We start from the raw sequence: 23,060 nt of genomic DNA on the forward strand, positions 1-23,060 counted from the left end.
TATTGAGAGCTATATATGTGTCAAAGACATTTAAATATTCTACTATAGCTATCTAAAATCATACAATTGAAACTAAAATAGAATGTTACTCATGGTAATATTCAAACTATAGCTCCATAAATGCTATCTTTCAATAGTAATAGACAGCTCTGGTAGTCTTATATATATATCTTTCCCTTCTTTCTTTTCTCCTTTCCCTCATCACAGTTGTTCCTTTCCTTTGAACAGTTTCTTATTTCTATACAATGGAGTATTATTCAGCTATAAAAAGATAAACTTGAAGCTTTTATAGGTAAATGGATGCAACTAGAGATCATACTTAATGAGTGAAATAAATCAGACTTGCATGTGTAAGCATTGTATTGTTTCACAAGTATAAGAACCTTAAAGACTAAATAAAATTTGAAAGGTTCAATAGATACTATGAAATTGATCTTTGTATTTCTGACCCTACTACTCAAAAAAAAATCTAGTTGAAAATAAAATGTAAATGATTAATAATGACCTCGCTACAGGCGCAGGAGGTGGGGCTTCACAGGGTCTAGGGGTTCCATCGCTGGGCCTGCTGGGCCGGCCCTGCCCCCCCGGGTGCACTGAGACAATTGAGACTGGGCATGGTGGTGTGCCTGTAATCCCAGTTCTTGGAAGGCTGTAAATGGGCGGATCACTGTAAGTCTGATCTAGTGGTGAGACCCTGAACACCCTATAGATCCTTCCCTAAAAAATACAAAATAATAATAATAACCTCTCCAAATACACCTACCCTTAAAAAGATCTATGCACTCTCTATCTCCCAGTGGACTTCAAACCTGATGAAGTTCCAGAGATTTTTAGACATGTTTGAGACCCCACTATGTGCTGGACTCTTTGCAACACTGCAGGCTTAACAATTTAACATAGGTTAATTTATTTAGTTATAATTCTCATGGCTAAATAAGTATAATTAACCTTAATGTTAGCTCTGCAAAGCAAAACACAAAGAATTTAGGTAGTTGGTACTAGATAACAGAGCCAGTAAGTGGAGAAGCTAGAGTTTGAATAAGATTATTTGGTATTTCTGGAGAGTTCTTTCTACAACCAAAGAGCTGTCTGATTTTTATTTTTAAACAATAACAATAATTCATACAATCATCAATTCCTTGTGCCTATTTCCTTTTTCCCAATGCCATAAAAACACAATCTCTTAAGTCCTACCAAATGTTGTTGTTTTGTTAAATTAATATTCTATCTAAAATAATTCCACAGGGAAAATGGGTCTGGGCGAAGGTCCCTGATTTTGGTGATGGTGCATTCCATTTCCTTTGAAATTTTTATATTCAGAGGACAGTGTCCCCAAACTTGTTTCATTGGAGAAAGAATCAAATTAATATAATGTGGGCCTCTTTTGAAATACGTTTCTTGCCAATTCTGGGCCTTTAAAGCCATGGTAGGTTATTTAAGAGGTTGTTCTTAAAACTGTCAGACTTGTTTGTGGAGCACCATTTTAGTAATCGGTAGGACATTTTTTTTCTCACACTTGATGGACTTAACCAGTCAGCCTTAAAATAGAGCCATTTTACTTTAAAAAAAAATCCATTCCAGGAATTTTTTATTTGTTGCAAAGTTTAAGATAATTACATGTGATAAAAGTTGTTCTGAATTATGATGGACTTACTTTCTTTTTGACTTTGGTAAAAATATATATAACATTAAATTCTCATTACTCATGCTTAAGCATATAGTTGAGTTGCGTTAACTATATTCACGTTGGTTGTGCAACAGATCTCTAGAAACTTTTCATCTTTCAAAGCTGAAACAATACTCATTGGACATTGACTCTCTCTCCCCCAACTTTTAGCAACCTTTCTTTCTTCAAATAATTTATAAGCGTAGAATCATACAATATTTATCCTTTTTTTACTAGCTGATTTAGTAGCCTTCCAAAGCTTCATCTATATTATAGCATATAAATAGATATTCTTCTTTCTTAAAGCTGTATAGGGCTGGGGAAGCACAACGATTTGGGTTTGATTTCTGGTACCACATGCCACGCTGGCCCGGAAACTAGGCATGGTGGCACACATCTGCAAATCTAGTGCTGGGGAGGTTGAAACAGGAGGATCACTATAAATCTGAACTGTATAGTGAGACACTCTACTAAAAAAGCTGCACAATATTCTATTGTATGTATATTCACCCTCAGTATCCTGGGGATTGGCATCAACCAAGACCTCCTTCACCCTATCCTGCTGAAGTCCCTTATATAAAATGCTGTAGTATTCACACATAATCTATGCACATCCTCTTGTGTGGAGTACTTTACATCATTTTTAAATTACTTCTAATACCTAATTGAATTATGTAAACTTTATTTAAGTAGTTATTTAATGTTAAAGGAATAATAACAACAACAAAATCTATATATGTTTAGTACATAAACAATTATTTTCGCAATAGTTTCAGTCATAGGTTTGAATTTGCAGATGTGGAACCCATACATACTAAGAGCTAACTATGTATGCACCATGTTTTTACCCCCTCGTCTGACACTGCATACTATATCTGAGTTACTTTTGCCTCTTGTTTATTATGAATAATGTCACAATAAGAATGGGTATGCAAATATTGCTTGAATTATTGCCTTGAAGTATTTTGGATGTATACCTAGAGTTGGGTTTGCTAGATCATATGGAGATTATAGTTTTCATTTTAGAAAACTCCATACTCTCTTCTATAATGGCTACACCATTCACACATTTTGAGTTCATATTAGTTTATGTTATAAGCTAAGTGTCTAATATTGTACTTTTCATACAGAGATACTTTTGTTAACACCATAAGTGGAAGACATTGTCTTTTATCCTTTGTATACTTTGTCATCTTTGTCAAAGATCATTTCAACAAAGATCAATATAGGGAAAGATTTTTGAACTCTCTGTTCTATTTGTCTATATATCTTAAAAACCTTTTGTGCACAAAGTTTGATTCCTTATTTCTGAAGGAGTCAAATTCAGGTTTGGGAGACAAAACCTGGGAGATAGATTTGAATTTGCAGATGTGAAATACATACATACCAAGAGCTAACTATATATACATCACATTTTTTACCCCCTCATCTACAGTGAATACTATATCTGAGTTTCTTTTGCCTCTTGTTTATTATGAATAATGTCACAATAAGAATGGGTATGCAAATATCACTTGAATTATTGCCTTGAATTATTTTGGATGTATACCTAGAGGTGGGCTTGCTAGATCATATAGATCCTTCTATATCTAATATGCTACTCTGACATTCTGAGTTTCTGTGCCTGGTTAGTTGGTTTTTTGTTTGCTTATTTATTGAGAGCTATATATGTGTCAAAGACATTTAAATATTCTACTATAGCTATCTAAAATCATACAATTGAAACTAAAATAGAATGTTACTCATGGTAATATTCAAACTATAGCTCCATAAATGCTATCTTTCAATAGTAATAGACAGCTCTGGTAGTCTCTCATAAAATTTGAATACCTATTTAATTTCCTAAGACTTTTTTTAACTGGGACCAAAACATAAAAATTAGTTGAAATTCCATCTTAAGAGTATGAAAGGTAGATTTCTTCATTTGGCTTTCTATTTTGAATTCAGATTGAAGAATAACCTGTGGCAGAAATTCTCTTAATGTTTACTATGATCCTTCTGCTTGCTTTAGGATAACTCTAAAGAGAAACTTACTGGAATAAATTTGTGGAGATAACAATATTACCTAAATGTGATTCTCTGAATTATCAGCATTTCTGATAAAAAGAGTCAGGTAGTTTTATATTATTGAAAAAGTTTTACAAATACTTAATATGTGTCAAAATAACCAGATTGAAGTTGAAGTGGAAGTAGAAGAATATCAGCTGTTTCCTTCCCACAAAGATGAGAAATCCGCCAGTATATAGAATGATACGTTCACTTTACCTTGAGCTTGCCTGAGTCTTGATTGGATGATTTTATCTCATAGACCAATTATAAAGTTTGCATATGTTTTAAAACAACAGAAAAGCTGTAAGGTGTTTATTTCCACTGAAAGATGGCGTAGCTACATAACTTACTGGCTATTTCTATTATATACTTTCTATTAAACCCAAGATAGCTATATTTTGCATAAAAAATAGCAAAGTAAAACAATTTTTATTTGTTCAACACTGGGCTGTAAATACATTATATGCACTGTTGTATTGAAACTTTCTACAAAATACTCGTCAATAAAGTTTTTCCACTACTCAAAGCTGAAGTACATTATGACAAAAAAGGAACCATATTAATTCTATTTTTAATAATTAGCTGGTAACTGTCCTAGTCTTGGAAAAACAAAACAACCGCTGCATATATTATGCCTTTTTCTTCTTGGTACAGGAGATTGAACCCAGGACCTTGCACTAAGCTGCATCCCCACCCCTTTTTATTTCTCATTTTGAGGCAGCTTCTTGCTAAGTCACTAAATTGCTCATGCTGAGTTCAAATTTGCCATCTTTCTGCCTTTGACACCCAGAGGGATAGAATTACAAATGTGTGCTGTCATGCTTAGCTTTTTATACCTGATTGGTATTTACAAAACTACAAACATTAACTACCAATTTTTTGTAAGCTAAAGAGCAATACATATTCAACCTCACAAAATCTTAACAAAACCAATAGATGATGTTTAATAAAAATCAAATATCCTCAGCTTTCCTTCTTTAATATTCCTCTGATGACTACTACTTGTCTAAAATACAAGGGAAAAGAGATATAATAATGAGATAGTAACATATAATTAACTTTTATGAGCTTTTAATAAATCCCAGTCAGTACTGGTGTCAAGGGCTTTCCATAGGTTCTTTTAATTCTCAGTAATCCTGTAAGAGAGGTCCTTTCATGACTAACTTTTGGAGAAATTATGGCTTTAAGAGATTAAGTGATATATCTATGATTTACAGCTGTTAAGTTGACAGTGACTTTCCAATTTGATGAATGAAACCACATATATGAGACATTTATACCACTTAATATTTGTGTTTCTAATGAAGACTAGTGGTATTATAGAGTCCTTAAATTTATTCTGTCAAAATTAGATTCAGCTATTAGTACATAGGAAAAACTAATGTCTTCTTTTCATACTTGTGTCAATTTAAATTAACCATTTACAAGAGAAAAAGAGCTAGAAAAGCTGTGGCTGAATATGTTGGCAGTGTACCATTCAGAAAAGGAGGAATTCCTGGAAACATGAGAGACTAATTAAAATTAAATAAATTTTAATAATATATCAAGCCACTAATACACTATCATAGTTCACTTTTACTAGGAATGACCCTGAAATTTTTTGATGCCACAAATATATATTCCAATTGGAACCATAAATATACAATTTTTAAAGTCACATTTGTTCTTAAAGCAATGGCACCTGCAATCTTTTCCGTGTGTTGCTAGTAAGAATGTACATCTGTGTATATGTGTGTGTGTTCGATGACTTTCTCCATTATTGAGTGCTATCCCAATTATAAAAGCAAAGCAACACTCGCTTTACTTTAGTGAAATATATAGTTTAAAAGCTTCTTTAAGCTAGACATGGTGACAAATGCACATAATCTTAGCACTCTAGAATGCTGAGACAGGAGGATCATAATTTAAAACCCAGGGAGGGCACCAATGAGAATGTATCTTAGACTGTTAAAAATATATTTAGAAGCCTATTTGGTTATTTTGAATGTATTTTGGACCTTCTTTTATTAGATTTGTGTGTGACCATGCCAATTCAGTAAAAAGAAATGTTAACAGTATAGAAAAGATATGGAAGAAACATAACATATCTCCTAATCTAATTTTCAGACATCTCCCTGGACTTTGATTTGGCTGAAGTAACGCTCATGAGGACTTGTGCACATGCCTGGAATAGAGAAACACACTTAAAGGACTTCAGATTGTTTCCTGCCTCTTGAAAAGCCCAGAAAGCCATCTCTTTGGATTCTGGAATTCTGTATGTTTCAACCAAGACATTGCTTGAATGTTTGCATTTTCTGCTTGCCGTCTTACTTTTCACTGTTCCGTGTCCACACTTTGTTAATACTCACAAGTGTCAGGAGCAGAGCTTGTTCAGCAAGCCGGAATGGCGAGGAGAAGCATAGTAGCAGCACTTTGCCGACTGGTGCTGAGCTTGCTAATGACTTCACTAGCTGAGTCTTCCATATCAAATAATGAGTGTCCACAACTTTGTGTATGTGAAATTCGTCCCTGGTTTACGCCACAATCCACGTACAGAGAAGCCACCACTGTTGATTGTAATGATCTCCGCTTAACAAGAATTCCTAGCAACCTTTCTAGTGATACACAAGTGCTTCTCTTACAGAGCAATAACATTGCAAAGACCGTGGATGAACTTCAGCAGCTTTTCAACTTGACTGAACTAGATTTTTCCCAAAACAACTTTACAAATATTAAGGAGGTAGGACTGGCAAACTTGACCCAGCTTACTACTCTGCATTTGGAGGAAAATCAGATTTCAGAAATGACTGATTACTGTCTTCAAGACCTCAGCAATCTTCAAGAACTCTACATCAACCACAACCAGATTAGCACCATTTCTGCTAATGCCTTTTCAGGCTTAAAAAATCTTTTAAGGCTTCACCTGAATTCCAACAAGTTGAAAGTTATTGACAGTCGCTGGTTTGATTCTACACCCAACCTGGAAATTCTAATGATTGGGGAAAACCCTGTAATTGGAATTTTGGATATGAACTTTAAACCCCTCACAAATTTGAGAAGCTTAGTTTTGGCAGGAATGTTTCTCACTGATATTCCTGGAAATGCTTTGGTGGGCCTGGATAGCCTTGAGAGCCTGTCTTTTTATGATAACAAACTGGTCAAAGTCCCTCAACTTGCCCTGCAAAAAGTCCCAAATCTGAAATTCTTAGACCTTAACAAAAACCCCATTCACAAAATCCAAGAAGGGGACTTTAAAAATATGCTTCGGTTGAAAGAACTAGGAATAAATAACATGGGAGAACTCATTTCTGTGGACCGCTATGCCTTGGATAACCTGCCTGAACTCACAAAATTAGAAGCCACCAATAACCCTAAACTATCTTACATCCATCGCTTGGCTTTTCGAAGTGTTCCTGCCCTGGAAAGTTTAATGTTGAATAACAATGCTTTGAATGCAGTTTACCAAAAGACAGTAGAATCCCTTCCCAATTTGCGTGAGATCAGTATCCACAGCAATCCCCTCAGGTGTGACTGTGTCATCCACTGGATTAACTCTAACAAAACCAACATCCGCTTTATGGAACCCTTGTCCATGTTCTGCGCTTTGCCCCCTGAATACAGAGGGCAACAGGTGAAGGAAGTTTTAATCCAGGATTCAAATGAACAATGCCTTCCAATGATATCTCGTGACACATTCCCAAATCATTTAAACATGGATATTGGCAAAACAGTTTTACTAGATTGTCGGGCCATGGCTGAGCCAGAACCTGAAATATACTGGGTCACTCCCATTGGAAATAAAATAACTGTGGAAACCCTTTCAGATAAATACAAACTAAGTAGTGAAGGAACACTGGAAATATCTAACATACAGATTGAGGACTCAGGAAGATACACATGCGTTGCCCAGAACGTCCAAGGGGCAGACACTAGAGTTGCAACAATTAAAGTTAATGGAACTCTTCTGGATGGCACGCAGGTACTAAAAATATATGTCAAGCAGACAGAATCACATTCCATTTTAGTGTCCTGGAAAGTTAATTCCAATGTCATGACATCAAACTTAAAATGGTCATCTGCTACCATGAAGATTGACAACACTCACATCACTTACACAGCCAGAGTCCCAGTAGATGTCCATGAATACAATTTAACACATCTGCAGCCTTCTACAGATTATGAAGTGTGTCTCATAGTGTCCAATATTCATCAGCAGACTCAAAAGTCATGTGTAAATGTCACAACCAAAAACGCTGCCTTTGCACTGGATATCTCTGATCAAGAAACCAGTACAGCCCTTGCTGCCGTGATGGGGTCCATGTTCGCAGTTATCAGCCTGACGTCCATTGCCGTGTACATTGCCAAAAGATTTAAGAGAAAAAACTATCATCACTCACTAAAAAAGTATATGCAAAAAACATCTTCAATTCCACTCAATGAGCTGTACCCACCACTCATTAACCTTTGGGAAGGAGACAGTGAGAAAGACAAAGATGGTTCTGCAGACACCAAGCCAACCCAGGTTGACACATCCAGAAGCTATTACATGTGGTAACTCTGAATATTTTGCTTCTGGTAGTAAGGAGCACAAAGACATTTTTGCTTTATTCTGCAAAAGTAACAAGTTGGAGACTTTTGTATTTCTGACTTTGCTAGTTTGTGGCAGAGTGGAGAGGATGGGTGGATATTTCAAATTTTTTTAGTATAGCGTATCGCAAGGGTTTGACACGCTGGCAGCAACTCTAGGCTTCCAGTTAGTGTTTGGTTTTTATTCTTATCATTATTATGATTATTATTATATTATTATTATTTTATTTTAGTTGTTGTGCTAAATTTAATAATGCTGTCCTAACTACAATGCTCAATAAAATGATTAATGACAGGTGGGGGGGTTCCCCTCTGCTTTTACCAATAGCATGACCCCTTCTTCAGAAGCCATCAATAGAAAGTACTATGTCCTCCAAAAAGCTAACATACAGTTTTGAAGCAGCATTGAACCTTCTGTAGCAATCTAGTCTACAGACTTAACTCGAGAAGCTAAGACTAGACTTGTTACCTTTGTTGAATGATGTTAGTTGACTGTACTGTAATGTTGTATCAACTGAATTGAATGTTCGCCTTTCAACAATGACTTTAGTTCTTCCTCTTTTTTGTAATAGTTAAAGAGGCTTAGAACAAGCTAACAGGCAATAGAAATATGTATATCAGATTTTTTAATGTAACAAACTACATGTTAATTGTTACTTTATTCTTTTTATCTTTAGTAGACACTTTTAAAAAAGATGATAATTTTGTTGTGTTTAACTCACCAACATGTGGTGTATAAAGAAGACAGAACTATAATAAATTAGTTTTGTTCTGATTTTTTAGAACACTTGCAATAATGTATCATTTATATTGTTCATGCTAATTGCGGTGGCAATAGTTTTCACATCCATGGAAACAGCAATCAATAAATCAGCCAAGCATGTTGTCTTTGAAAGTTAGGTCCTAAAAAGTTTTGAATTCTATTTCTAAGGGAAGAAGTATCTATTTTAATTAGCAATAATCACGCCTCGGATAAACCTCATTGGCTATGATACTGCCACTGCACAAAGCTAGAAGTATCTATTTTAATTAAGACATTTTGTCAAATAGGATTTCTATATTTTAAATATTACTGACCAGAATCTGGTAGGGGTTCATATAAAGAAAAAAGTATATTTATCCCATGCATAACTGAATATGATTTTGCATATATATTAGGTATTACATTATCACTTTTCTGTAAATGTTGTGTTAAGACTTGATTTTTCTTATAATTTCTACATTTTTCATTCAAGTATAAAATGTGGAATGTTTCAAAGTAGATTATTCCACGATTCCTTTTTAGATACCATCCATATGCTCAGATTTGGACTAGTCTGTATATCATTGTGGACATATCTACTGAGACAAGTAAATGATTAATGGAAAACAGCATGACTTATGTACAATTGATGGTTTTCATCCAAATACTATATATACAGAGTTTGGCAGAATTAAATGTTTCAGGATTACATAAGATATGCATATATGAATTTTAGCACAGAAGGAGCTAAGTTTAGGTGTGAGACCATTTCCACGAAGGGTTTAGAGAGGAGATTTAAATATAAAGTTGGAGGACAAGAGATTCACTTGAAAATGTGAATTAAGGCAGAGAAAAGAAAGAAAGCCTGCTCCAGATGGCAGCTGCTGCCATGGACATGTTGTCAGACAAGGAATGATGAGACTGTAAAATGGGACTAAGGAAACAGGTGCCAGATGAGCAGATTCAAGGAAAAATGAATAGAAAGAACTTCCAGATGATCAGATCAAGAGCTTTCTTTGTCAAATTCCCTGTTTTGTGAAACACTTTAAAAAAATAACCACTTTCCTTCCCATTTCTAAGGGGCCTAGGGAGAAAATTTCAGATGTTATTTCAAGCTGCAGCAACAAAACAGTGAGTATCTGAGCTAGAAGCTTCATTTGTTGACGCCGGGGCAAGCGTGTAAGTGGCCTAGGTGAATTTCTCCTGCCATTTAGAACTCTACTCTGCTGGTTGCTCCCAGCCCAGAGACTTCTAGAATTGTGTGCAGGTCTCTTCTACAGCTCTGAGAAATCTCTGGTGCCCCTATATCAAAGTGAAACTTATCCTCAAGTTTCTACATACTCAGGATGACTTGTAGCATAAAAGCAGACTAGAGGACCAAGAAAGTAAATGCAGTGTTGGTGCTTTCAAGTCCAGTGTATGTAGGAAACAGAACCAGGTAAGCTTTGGGTGCCACCTGGGCAATCTCCTGTGAGGGAGTTCTTGGCCTTCACACATGGAGCATCCAAGAACTCTACTAAATCTGTAAACCATGACCTGTGACAGTTTGCAGCTGAGGGAAGAAGCATCACTTAATCCCATAAAGTGATGATTTGAAGCTAGCACAGAATGACCGCTTAAATATTGGTGGATAAAAAAAGGAAAGTAACTCAACTATTTCACAATTCTGAATATATAGCAAGCAATGGAATAGCTGAGTGGCTTTTTTCAAGTCAGTTTTGGGAAATTTACTTTTAAATAATGAGCTGAAGCTTATTTTCCCAATCTGTGCTAATGGGTTGGCTTTCACTTAAGAGGAAAGAAGACAGCAGAACACTTTCTTTCCCTAGCCAGGTGCTTCCCTATTTCTACTTAGTTAAATTGGTAAGGCAGCCAATGAAATTAGGCATCAACCTGGGCTCTAATTAACGATAGAGGTTATACCATCTTTACCAGTGAAGTAGCTATTATAGGTCACATTCTAATTTCACATTTTTCCCTTTTGCTTGTTCTTACCCTCAGGGGATACAATAGATATCTAACCTGATTTTATAAAGCTATTTTAGGAACAGTTTTTTTAAAAACGGACTCTCCCTAATTTGACTATTTAATTAAATGACAAATCAAATTGATGCCATAAGTACAAAAAAACATGTAGTGTGTTATCATCAGTGCTTCTACTTGGCTGTGACTGGCAGGATGAAATGATCTCCATCCTGCTGTAAACAGTACCAAGGTCCATATGTTCTCTCACTCGGTTTCTATTCATTCATTAGCTAGGGACACCACAGTCAATCTTTTACTCACTGAGTTCTATCTCTGTATTACTTTTCCAAAGTATATTATTTTCATTGTGGTTTTAACCACCAGGGAGGAAACATTTTGTATTTCTAATGCTTTTCAGGGAAAACCATAGTTTCTGTCTTTCTGTTCACTGTACAGGAGAACTTAACTACTTCTGGTGCATTCTAAGTACAACTGAAAATGCTTTCTTCACCTCAGTCCTTTCTCACCCTGTTTGCAAATAAACTTTTAATTTAATACAAAAGAGATTAGTTTGAAGAAAATGTTTCTGTAAAGCAAAGTTTTAGGATCACCATCAGGAGCTCTTGAATCACTTCAGCCCAGAACCTCTGTGGGGCTTGAGCTCATTTGGGGAGAATGTGATCAATCTTCCTGACTCCTATCTATGCACTTCCATGGTTACCAGCTATCTCAGTAATAGAGATTTAAAGTACAAATGTGAATAAGGAAGTGGTGAGGGACCTAATGGTTTTTAATCTTTGATGGCTCAGCATATTCCGGCACAGGTTAGTAGAATTATTATTAGTAGTACTACTAGTAGTGGTGGTGGTAGTCAGTAGTAGTAGTAGTAGTAGTAGTAGTAGTAGTAGTAGTAGTAGTAGTAGTATTTTGTATAATTCTGTAGGTACAAGTTAGTACTGATAACAGTATATGGTATTTACCATTGTGAATCTCAGGGTAACCTTCTGTAGGACAGATCCTGAGAAATTGAGGATTTAATCCTACAATAGTCTGGTAAATTGGATGTTATTCTTTTTTTTATCTACAGGTAAGAAAACTGAGACCCACAGGAATACATACTTGCCTGATACTGTAGCTCTCTAAGAGGGGGACCATGGTGGGATCCCCTCCCTTGCTTTATTCTCCCTTTGACCAACTGCTTCTAATGTGGAAGGAGGAACATATATTGAATGGCACATGACAGAAGTCAGTGGGCATATGAGCAAAGACCAAGCGAGCTAGGAAAGAATTGTTAGTGGGAAATGACACTTAAGGCTTCATATCTTAAAATTTTTAGTGTAAGAAGTATTAGGCTAGGAATCTGCAATGTCTTCAAAACTATCAGACTAAATTTCAATTCCAATCTTCAGCTGCTCCAAACTGTCCTTGTAATGTACTCATAACATTTCAGTTTTTGTTTATGAATTTAGGACAGGGTCCACAGGGTCTCACTACATAGATCTGACTCATAGATTCTCCTGTTTTCAGCCTCCCAAACACTGGGATAAAATTTTAAAATCTTTTTGTTTTAGGAATGTGCAAGGTCATTCTTTGCTTAGGAAGAAACCATGGGAGTCTTACATAAAAGTACAACAAATTCCAACATTTAAATGAGAAAATGTGAAACTGATATACAAGTGAGCAATTTCTAAGGGTGGTATCTGGCATCAGAAACATACTCAGAACAGCTCAGAACAAATAGCTCTTATACAATCACCAACTTGGCAAGTATGTAGTTGTATTTAGAAATTCATGTCTCTTCCCCCAGAGTCTTTTTGTTGTTGTTGTTGTTGTTGTTGCTGTTTGCCTTTTTGAGACAGGGTCTTGCTATGCAACTCAGGCTGACCTTTAGCTCACTTTGTAGTTAAGACTGGTCTTGAACTTGCAATGATCCTCTTGCTCGAGCCTCCCAAGTGCTGGGATGACAGGTGTGTGCCACCACACCTGGATACAGCTGTTTCCCCAGAATCTATATGGCTGCATTCAGACATTAAAATATCATGGATATTTTTCTCAATAGTATAATTGTTCTCTTAGCATACCGCATTTTTTCAGTTACATTCTACTTCAAATAAAGCAAAACCAGTGATGTTCATGAATGTATCTCTAAATACAAACTGAATTCAGTCATGCCACTCCTCCCTTTTCCACCTTAACCTTCTACTCCTATATAGTCAGACTGACAGTGAATTTCAGTCTGCACCCTGACAGAATGATCATGAGTTCCTAAAATGAGAATTTCCAGAATGAAGGAGGCATTTTAATGCCCAAGTCTGCGTATCAGCATGTCTCACTAGTAGACACAGAAGAGCATATCACCGCAGGCAGAAAATACTTCAACATTTTTTACAGAAAAACTTCTGGAACAAAAAAGGGAAAAACCGTGTGTATCCGGCCCTGTGCTAGGAATGTTAGATAGAATATGTACATTGAATCCTCTGAGTCACCCAAGAAATAGGTATCATTGGCCCTACATTAGTAACAAGTGGATACTTGGCTTCAGAGTGAAGCAAAATTGTTCAGCTGGGAAGAAAAAGAAGTAGAATTGACACTTGGATCGATTTGACTAAAACTTGTAGTTTTTCAACTAGATAAAAAGCCATGAGCTAACTGTCTATCAGGAGCACTCGTAGCCCTAAAGTACAAGCTGAACTTGAGATGGCAAGAATGGAGCACTCCTAAGTGCTCATTCATAAGGCCTCACGAGTGTTATTCAATGGAATAATTGAAGACCCAGACCTGAGATCAGCACAGCTAGGTCTCCTTGTCTGCTGGCTGTCTGAGTCCAGTCTATGCAGTGAGGCCCTGTACACCCTGCACACCCTGCACACCCTGTATAACCTGCACACCCAGTCCTAAATACAAAAATAAAAAGGCGCTACATTGGACCTATGACTTCAGTGTTTTCATCAAGGGAAAATTTGTCCAAATTGGTTTGCAGTTTCCCTCTACCTCTCTCTGAAGGGAATATTTGTCTCTCTGTAGAGAAATATTTAAATGGCCGTCACACAAATATCTTAATTCCAATCTATTTTCTTTTTTATGAGCAGAATATATTTATTGAGGGAAAGAAAGCTCCTGTCTGAGAGAGGGACGGGAGGGTGGCCTAAGGGTGTTGTTCCCCCCAATGTATTTTCTGAGACAGACAACATCTATTATAGTTAGCATCCCGTTAGCTACATAAATTGAGAAAGTGTGTAGCAAGTGAAAAGCACTAGAAATTAGGAGGTTTATGGAATTCACAAATTTTATTTAGAACGGAATAAAATTTTTCTGGAAGTAGATGTATCTTTCTGTTTAGCTGTTATTTTGTCTGATAATAAGTTTTTTGGTGCAGGGGAGATGACTCAGTAGAATAAGCATTTCCCTGGCAAGTGCAAGGATCTGAGTTCAATCCCCAGTTCAGCAAAAAATAGATAAATACATACATACATACAAGTTTTTGGACTTGAAGAGGGAAAACTAATTTTTTTTTTTTTCGGAACCGGGGATTTACCTCAGATCCTTGCATTTGCCAGTCAAGCACTTATCCTATGGAGCCATGTCCCCAGCCCCAAAAACTAATATCTTGATTGAGGAACAGACTACATTTTTTTAAAAATTTTCTTTCTTTCTTCCTTCCCTTTTTCCTTCTTTTTCTTGCATTTTCTTTCCTCTTTTCCTTTCTTTTCCTTTGCATTCCTTTCTGTTCCTTTTCTTACATGTTGAAGCCTTAAAACCTTGACCCTAAGCTCATTCCAAGTCTGTAACCATCATCCAGCCCAGGACGGCTACCTGGGCTGAGCAGTTGGTGATCTGGGACTGCAGAGATTTGTGTTCACTCTTCCAGGGTGCTTCCCTGAACACTCAGCAAAGCAGCTTAGATTTTCTGGGTATATGCAGTTTTTCATGGGTTTGGTAGTCAAGAATACTCCCCATACAGCCAAGTATGTATTCTTTTGGGTTTTTTTGGTTTTGTACAGTCTTTTATTTTAGACATGTGTAGCATACTATACAAAATAGTTTCCCTACCATTAATAGACCCTGTCAAAAAATGGTACTAACACTGTCTCCATAATCAATGTTTAACTGCTTTTTAAAAAAATACTTTTATTGAGAAATAGCAATGAGACAGTTTTTTTTTTTTTTTTTTTTTTTTAATGAGACAGTTTCAGAACCCTTTTACTAGCACAATTTCAATAATGCATTACATATTATTGTCTTAGTGGTCATTCATTGTATGAAATATGCTCACAAGTCTAGAAATCCTATTAAAAATAGTGTATCTGTCTTTTTTATTCCATTAAATTTTGCACTTTGAAGATAACTAAGGTTAATTAATACTCAATCTCCCTTTGTGCAACTATCAAAGTAGTGAGGGATGGGGTGCGAGGAAGCTTTGGGAAGAATGACAATGCTAGAAGTGAAACAGAAACACCAAGTAGTGGGACAGTTTAGACACAAAACGATACTTAGGGCAGAGTGACACACAGTTCTTTCTCTAAAAGATCCAGAACATAAGCCCTTAAGAATTATGAATGAAGAAATTACAAGCCAAAGTGTGCTTACAGAAAAACCTTTTAAGATGGTCTTTTGGTTATCCATTTCTCTTTTTTCTTATTTTTTATGTATTTAATACACAGTCTGCAGGTTTTCACTACACTGATTGGACTTGTAGTGATCCTCCTGTTTGTAGCCTCCCAAGTACTAGGATTGCAGGTGAGTGTCACCATGCTCAGTCTCAATCTCCATCTCAACGGCCAGCATGGCATGCTGGAGAATGGAACCCTGACCCTGTGCCTGCCTACACAGGTGCTTTAATCTGCTGAGCTATCTGGCCAGACCTCCATTTCTCTTTGTATCTCATCTTCTATAAGAAATTTTGTCTGGAATTCTTATAATTACTTCTAATGGCTTTTAGGATCTTTTCTTCTCTGTAAGCAAGACCACTTCTGGGGGAAAAAAATTGTAGTTGGACTGAGAGGGTTAGAACTAGGTTCCTAGCCTCTAAGCATCCTAATCTTTCAGTTTTCTTTCAAATCATCCTGGCTAGTTCCCCAAGAAATATGGAAAAAAATAAAAAAGAGTAGAAGTCCTACCCAAAAATTCTTTAAAAATTGCCTATTGTAGGTGTGGATATTTTGTTATATATCTGAAAGGTCAAGGAACGTTTGATAGAATCCAGAATAACCATTAGCCACAGACACATGTACTATATGATTCAATCAAAGCTCTAGTGTTGGTATCTTCCTCCACCAAATGTATTAAGCTACTTATCTTTACTAATTCACTTCCTACAATTTCCATACCTTTGCTGCTTGCCCTCCACACTACAGCCACAGCAGGATATTTTTCAAATCCTTGTCAGACCTCCCCACTTTCACACATACCCTAATCTTTCCACAGGTTAATCCTATCTTTCCTTGGAATTTATTAGACAAGGCTTCTCAAATCCCCAGATCAGGTTAGTTTGGCTTACATCTTCCCTCTTTAGGCTGTTCACTCCTACCTGCTGTTATGACTGGTGACTCTGTCATTATTGTTACTCACTACCAGAAGATAATGAGAGACACTGTACTTTTCCCATTCAGTACTGCATTGCAAGAATCTAAGACAACACAAACCACATAACTTCTTAATTGTTGTTCTTTTCTTCAGGCCTCAAATAATGGGTGAATATATATATTCAACTTCAGACCTAGAGACTGGGTACTTAGGAAACAAATATTGTAAATGGAGCCCTCCCAACTCTCACCCTCACTCTTTCCTGGTGTTTGGTGCAACCACATTTGAGTTTCTACTTTTTATTACAAAGCTCAGGGTTCCTGTATTGGCTTTCCAGGGCTGCTATCTCAGCTATTTTCTTATTTCCTGGATAGAATACCCAACACTAAAAACTCTAAGGAAGGTAGATTTATTTTGTCTCATGATTTGTAGAGATTTCAGTCCATAGATGCCTAGCTGCAGGCCAGAGGGACATGGCAGAAGAGAAAGAGATCTTGATATGGTTGCAGGAGGCAGAGAGATTGATAGAGGAAGAAAGGAGAACTATCCTTCCCGACCATGCCCCCAGTGACTCCCCTCTTCCCATCAGGCTTCACCTCTCAACATCACATTTAGCTATAAACTCAAAAGTGGAATAATACACAGATGAGTATAAAATCCACATAAACCAATCATGTCCTCAAAGCCTACCTCCCACCACTTTCAGCATTTCTGAAAAGCACAAAGTCTATTCTGAGATTTAAAGCAAAATCTTAGTTGTGAGCCCCCATACAAATGAAAAGAAAGTTAAATACTTCCAACATGCAATGTTATAAGATAGACATTTCCATTCAAAATGTCTATAGAAAGGAATAGTATAAAGCAATATCTAAACCCAGCAGGGAAAATATTAAATCCTGCAGCTCCTTGTCCATCACTTTGGGCAATCTACAGTTAAGTGTGAACACAAAGGGCTTAGGTGGCCTTGCCCCTATGGCACTATCTGTGGTTGTAGCCCTGTCCTTCCAGGCAATCTTCTGAAATCTGAGTGCAAGTCTTTCAGAACCCACAACTCTTGCATTGTGCATGCACCTAAAATCGGCATCACCCTGAAGACACCAAGTTCTGCTGCCAGCTGGAGCAGTAGTTGACATTTTTTTACATCTTGCTAGTGGGAGACGAGACCTGGATGACTGAGCATTGTAAATTAAATCCAAGGAACAAATCCCTAGGAGGCAGCCTTTCTGGAGCATGGGGCCTGGGGCTTTCTTCTCAAAGCAGTCTTTCACTTTTTGGATTCTGATCATGAAAAGGGTGGGACTTTACAGATTGCTCATACACCCACGGAATCTGTCTTAGTTACTTTTCTCATTGCTGAGACAAAATATCTGACTCCCAAATTCAGGCTGTCTGCATACTTTTAACTTTAATATCAGTACCGGACCACTAATGAAACAAAGTCGAGACTCAGCCACCTCTAAAAAGTCCACATCCTATAACTACATGAGGCATTGAGGAAACATCTAGACAAAAACCATAACAGCATCTTTCCTTCCTACTGCCCTGTTGTAAAGTACTTGACCTCTAAATAACACTAATCTTTTTATCAGCCAAGCTCTCTACTGCTTCATTTTGCTGGCCCAAACTTTACCAGAGTGTCCTTTCAGGCCAAACTCAAATATTTTTTTCTTTTCTTTTTGTAAAGTTTATTAGTATGTGTGTAGTACATAAAAATTTATATTACTTGTATGGAGTGGATATGTGTATATAACACCTACCAATTTCTTTTTTTATGCCTTATCTGATTCGTCTCTTCCACAAAACAATTCTAAAATTCATGTGATATCAAACATTTTACATCATTCATCAAAGCTGTTTTCTCTTGACACTCAAGGTAAAACTGGAGCAAAGCCATCAACAGTACCCATGCCACAGCCTGAAATTTGATTGTCTTGAAACTTCCTCCACAAGGTTAATTAGTCCACCTCCCTTAATCTCAGAGTCCTGGGAAGTCTCTGAACACAACAGAGACAAAATTTCACTGAGAGTATAATACATTTTGGACTCAACTACCAATTTAGTTCTTCCTCTAAACAGAAATGTCTTGACCCTGGTCTTCATTGGCTGCATTGCTGTCAATATTCTGGTTGTCTGATCTTTGACTAGCATCTCCACCAAGCTAGGCTGCATCTCAAGCAGACATTTCCAAACCTTTGCAAACTCCCCCCATAAGCCAGTTGCAAAGGCTTCTGAACCACATGGTCAGATAGCATAATAGCAATAACCTCACTTCTCTAGTAACAAAATCTGTCTTAGGTATTTTCTCATTGCCAAGACCCAATAACAAACACCCACAATATAATGAAATAAAGGTTCACTTTTGCTCACAGTCTGTAGAGGTTTCAGTCCATAGTTGCCTAGCTCCAAGACATGGCAGCATGAGAGTGACAAGGTAGAGAATTGTTCATGAATGGCAGCAGAAAGTTGAGAAAGAAATCAAGGGAAGACCAGAGAAAAGACATACCCAGACCACAACCCAAGTGACCTAACTCTTCTGATCCCCTGCGATCCACCTCCCCCACCTTCAAAGAGCAAATCAGCAATAAGCACTCATAATTCAATCATCTTCCCAAAGTGCCACCTATACGCACATGAGGCTTTGGGGATATATCTTTTCTTTTCTTTTTTTTTTTGTAACAGAGATTGAACTCAGGACCTTGTGCTTGTCAGGGAGGTGCTTATGCTGCTGAGCTCTGGGGAGATATCTAGATATAAACATAATGACTTCTATAAGATACAGTAATACACTGAGTGGCTTAAACAACAGAAAGTTATTTCCCTTGCAAATCTGGAAGCTTGAAGTCTAAGGCAAGATTTTAAAAGGTTTGGTTCCCTTTGTGTGTGGATGGATGTCTTATCTCTGTGTCTTTACAGGGTCCTCATGTGTGTGTGTCTTCTTTTCAAAAGCATAGTCATATTGGATTATAGCCCATTCAAAACAATTTTATCTTGATTACCTATGGGGACAACCTATCTCCAAAAATGGTAGCATTCTGAAGTATGAGGTTTATAAATTGTGTGCATAGGGCAGACAGTTCAAGCTATAGCTGTCCTGTTTCTGAACATGAATGGAATGAGTGCCAGCATTGTTAAACTCCAAAACACATCCATCACGTGACATACAAAACAAGGACTGCTTTCTTCATTTAACATGTGGGTTCCTCCTACTGGGTATTTTAGTGTAGCTGATTTGGGCAGAGTGTTCAGGACAAAAACAAAAGGAGTTTCCCATATGTTATAAGAAATAACTCCCCTCCAAGCCCATTTTTATTCTTGAAAAAAGATTTTCCTTTACTTCAAAATCTGGTAATCTTTGTCTTTTTTTTTTGCCATCTTGTGAGGGAAGAAGATGGGAAGAGAGAAATAATTCATCATTAACTTTACAAGTACTAAAACATGGTGCTTCTTATGCAATCACTTTTAACCTCTGCCATAAATGATAGCTATCAAGGAGAAAAGAATTATTAGTTTAAAAAGTCTTCACTCTCAAATAGAGAATTCCCAAATCCAATTTAAATTCATGTATCATAAAGTATATCTTACATACAATCAAATCCCTCGATTGCCCAAAGCTCATGGTCTCTGAATCTCACACCTTCAGAAGAATTTCAACTTAGGATGAAACTGAGTTTGCTGATGGAGTGGTATACGTGGTGACCACAGAAAAGTCCTTTTGCTGAATTAATATGTATGGGGCCTCATGTGTACTACCTGATCATAGGGTGGTTCTGTTCACTGGTCAGGGTGAGTAGCAATGTAAAGAGGTTGAACCTGCCTCATCCCAGAGGTAGATAGGACAGGAAGAAACATTCCTCAAATCTCAGCAACCTAAAGGTAACAATGCAACAGAGCCACAGAAAAGGAAGAATAATTTGGACTTGGGAAAGAGTGGGGGAAAAGCATGAGGTAAAAACCATCTGAGGAAAAATGTAACACATTGGACATGCAGTTACACTGATAATTCAAGTGCTCAATCTGGGAATGAGGTGGTAAAAATACCAAACTTTTATTGAGCCTTGACAATGTTATAGGAACAATAGTAGGTGCTTTGCATTTCATTTAATCTTCAAAATAACCCCCAAAATAGATTTTTTTCCTATTTTATACATTAAGAAACTGTAGGCTTACAAATGATAAGCAGTTTGCTCAATATCACATAAGAATTACAATCAAGTATCTAAGTGGCCAGGGAGATGTCTCGGTAGAATAAGCGCTTGCCTGGCAAGTGCAAGGGCCTGAGTTCAATCCCTGGTTCTACCAAAAAGAAAAAAAAGAATCAGGTATCTAACCCCAGAACCTATGCTTATAACAATACACTATCCTAAAATTATATTATGATTAAAAACAAATATGGCTTCATTCTGAAAGAAGAGAGGCTAGGAAAGGGTTTTGAATAATGAGAATATTATAATCAATGGCATTCTTAAGGATTTTTTTTTCTCCTCGAATGCCTTCAGGGCACTTTTGGTTGGCTGGAGCGTTGTGGGGATCCAACTACAGCAACCTGAGCCTGACAGCTTTGTGGAAGCAGCCACTTAAAGAATGATTTGTTCTAATGGTGTTTGTAAATAGGATCACAAGTCCACTTCTTGTACAGCAATTAACCATTAAGAAGAATATATGCAGTGTATTATTTGTTGACACTGTACTTCTGATTGGATTTGAAACTGTCTCATTGCTATCTGTTTATCAATAAAACTTTGAAAAAAAAAAAAAAAGAACTGAGCTAGGGCGAGGCCCCCATCAATGGCATTCTTAAGGAAGGCTGAGTTACAAACACAATGTCCATATGGATCTAGCATCCAAAATGTATGCAAAAATACTCTGCCAGAAATCTTACCAAAATAGTAAACACAAAAAAACTATATTCACAACTTTCAAAAGGAAACACTATTTTCCAACTTCGCTACCATGAAAGAAAAAGTAGTCATTTAGACATAGACTCTACCACTCCCATTCCATTCACGAATACTTCCAGATCGACAAGGCTATGGTGTCTTAGTCCAAAGAAGGCTGAAGGGATAGAAGAGTCAAATACCTACAAGTAGCTACTGGAAGGCTTAACACTAAAATTTTCTCATCTTTTACACTTACATGGAAGCAAAATAAATTACACTTAGAAGTAGCATGGAAATTACGGCAAGTAACGACACTCAAAATGTACTCTATGGACACTTCACTTTCTTCTGCCTTCAAGGATATGAGCTCCTAGATATTTTTTTATTTATTTTTATTTATTTATTTATTTATTTATTTTGGCGGAACCAGGGATTGAACTCAGGTCCTTGAGCTTGCCAGGGAAGCACTTATTCCACTGAGCTGTCTCCCTGGCCCCTAGATTTTTTTTTTAAAGCACAGGACTTATATTCCAAAAATATAAGAGAGGGGAGAGTATTCACAAGAAAAATAGATATACAAATTACACTCCAAGCTTGAAAGGAATCATTCTCCATTTCATTTCCATCAGTAACATGCAGAGATTTCTTAAGAAGTCCACTTTAATATATGAGGTCACAGGCAAACTTACTTATATTTTCTCCACAACTGGTATTTTTAAACTCCCCTTAGGAAATTATCTCCTTGGCTATGGAAATTTAAGTGCTTATGGGCAATTATATTAACAGATGTGGTCAATTCAAGATGAAAGAAAAGCAAGACTGTGTCATGCATTTTATAATTCATTCATTTATCAACAAGTAAGTCTGCCTTCCTTGAAGGCAATATATTCTTAGTTCAATCAAATAATAAATAGGTTGAATTATTAGCTTATTATACTTTATAAGGAATATGAAGAAAATAAAAGAACTCATATGGGAATCACCAGTGTAGGAGAGTGAAGTAATCTAATCCTTTCCTGAAACACTACTGCCTACAGCATTTTCTGGATCATAGTAACATGAAAAGATGCAGTCCCTAGGTGCTGGCTTTGTAGCAATAGCTGATTGTACTTTGATGAGAATGCATTGTTACTTAAATATCTCCCTAGCAAAAGACTCACAGAAGTTTGCAAATAGAATTTCCACTCATCACTCCAATGCTCCTGAGAGGCGAGGGAGAGGTTCAAGCCTCATTGCCTCTATTTAAGGAAGAGGAAGGGCAATGACTACAGAACTACCTTCAGCCAAATATAAAGGATCAAGCAGCTACAGGGCTAATGCTGTTCCTGAATTTAGAGCCTCCTAGTCCTGCTTTTCATACTAGACTGCTCATGTGTAAGTTAAGAACTAACACATACCTAGAGCTTTTGAAAATAAACCAGCTCATTCTTAACTCAGAAAAGCATTGTTACACAATGAAAATTGTTCCCAGTAATCTATAAAAGAAGTTTGCTTACCTAAACTTACAAACCTTACCACATGAAAAATTTAGTAAATGGAACCACAAACCGAAAATTTCTGTTAAATATTTCTGCTAGTTTTATTCTCCTTTATAACAAGAAAACAACAAAAATAATGCTAAAATAGAAATTCATTTTATATTAATTAATGGTATCCCCTTACCAGGAATTTG

General features: G+C 36.7%; 1 protein-coding gene and 1 pseudogene across 1 annotated transcript in view; one reads left to right on the plus strand and one right to left on the minus strand.

Annotated features, from left to right (window-relative positions):
- Lrrn1 (leucine rich repeat neuronal 1) overlaps positions 1 to 9,066 on the plus strand; it is a 37,338-nt gene extending 28,272 nt beyond the window's left edge. The window contains exon 2 of the mRNA XM_023713339.1: positions 5,822 to 9,066. Coding sequence (XP_023569107.1) covers positions 6,099 to 8,249 — 2,151 coding nt within the window. The 5' untranslated portion in view covers positions 5,822 to 6,098 and the 3' untranslated portion in view covers positions 8,250 to 9,066. The remainder of the gene's footprint in view (positions 1 to 5,821) is intronic.
- Positions 9,067 to 9,168: 102 nt separating this feature from the next.
- Positions 9,169 to 9,293, minus strand: LOC111816344 (annotated as a pseudogene).
- Positions 9,294 to 23,060: the final 13,767 nt, after the last annotated feature.

Source organism: Octodon degus, unplaced genomic scaffold (genome assembly GCF_000260255.1).
Source record: "Octodon degus isolate 3935 unplaced genomic scaffold, OctDeg1.0 scaffold00030, whole genome shotgun sequence".
NCBI lineage: Eukaryota > Metazoa > Chordata > Mammalia > Rodentia > Octodontidae > Octodon > Octodon degus.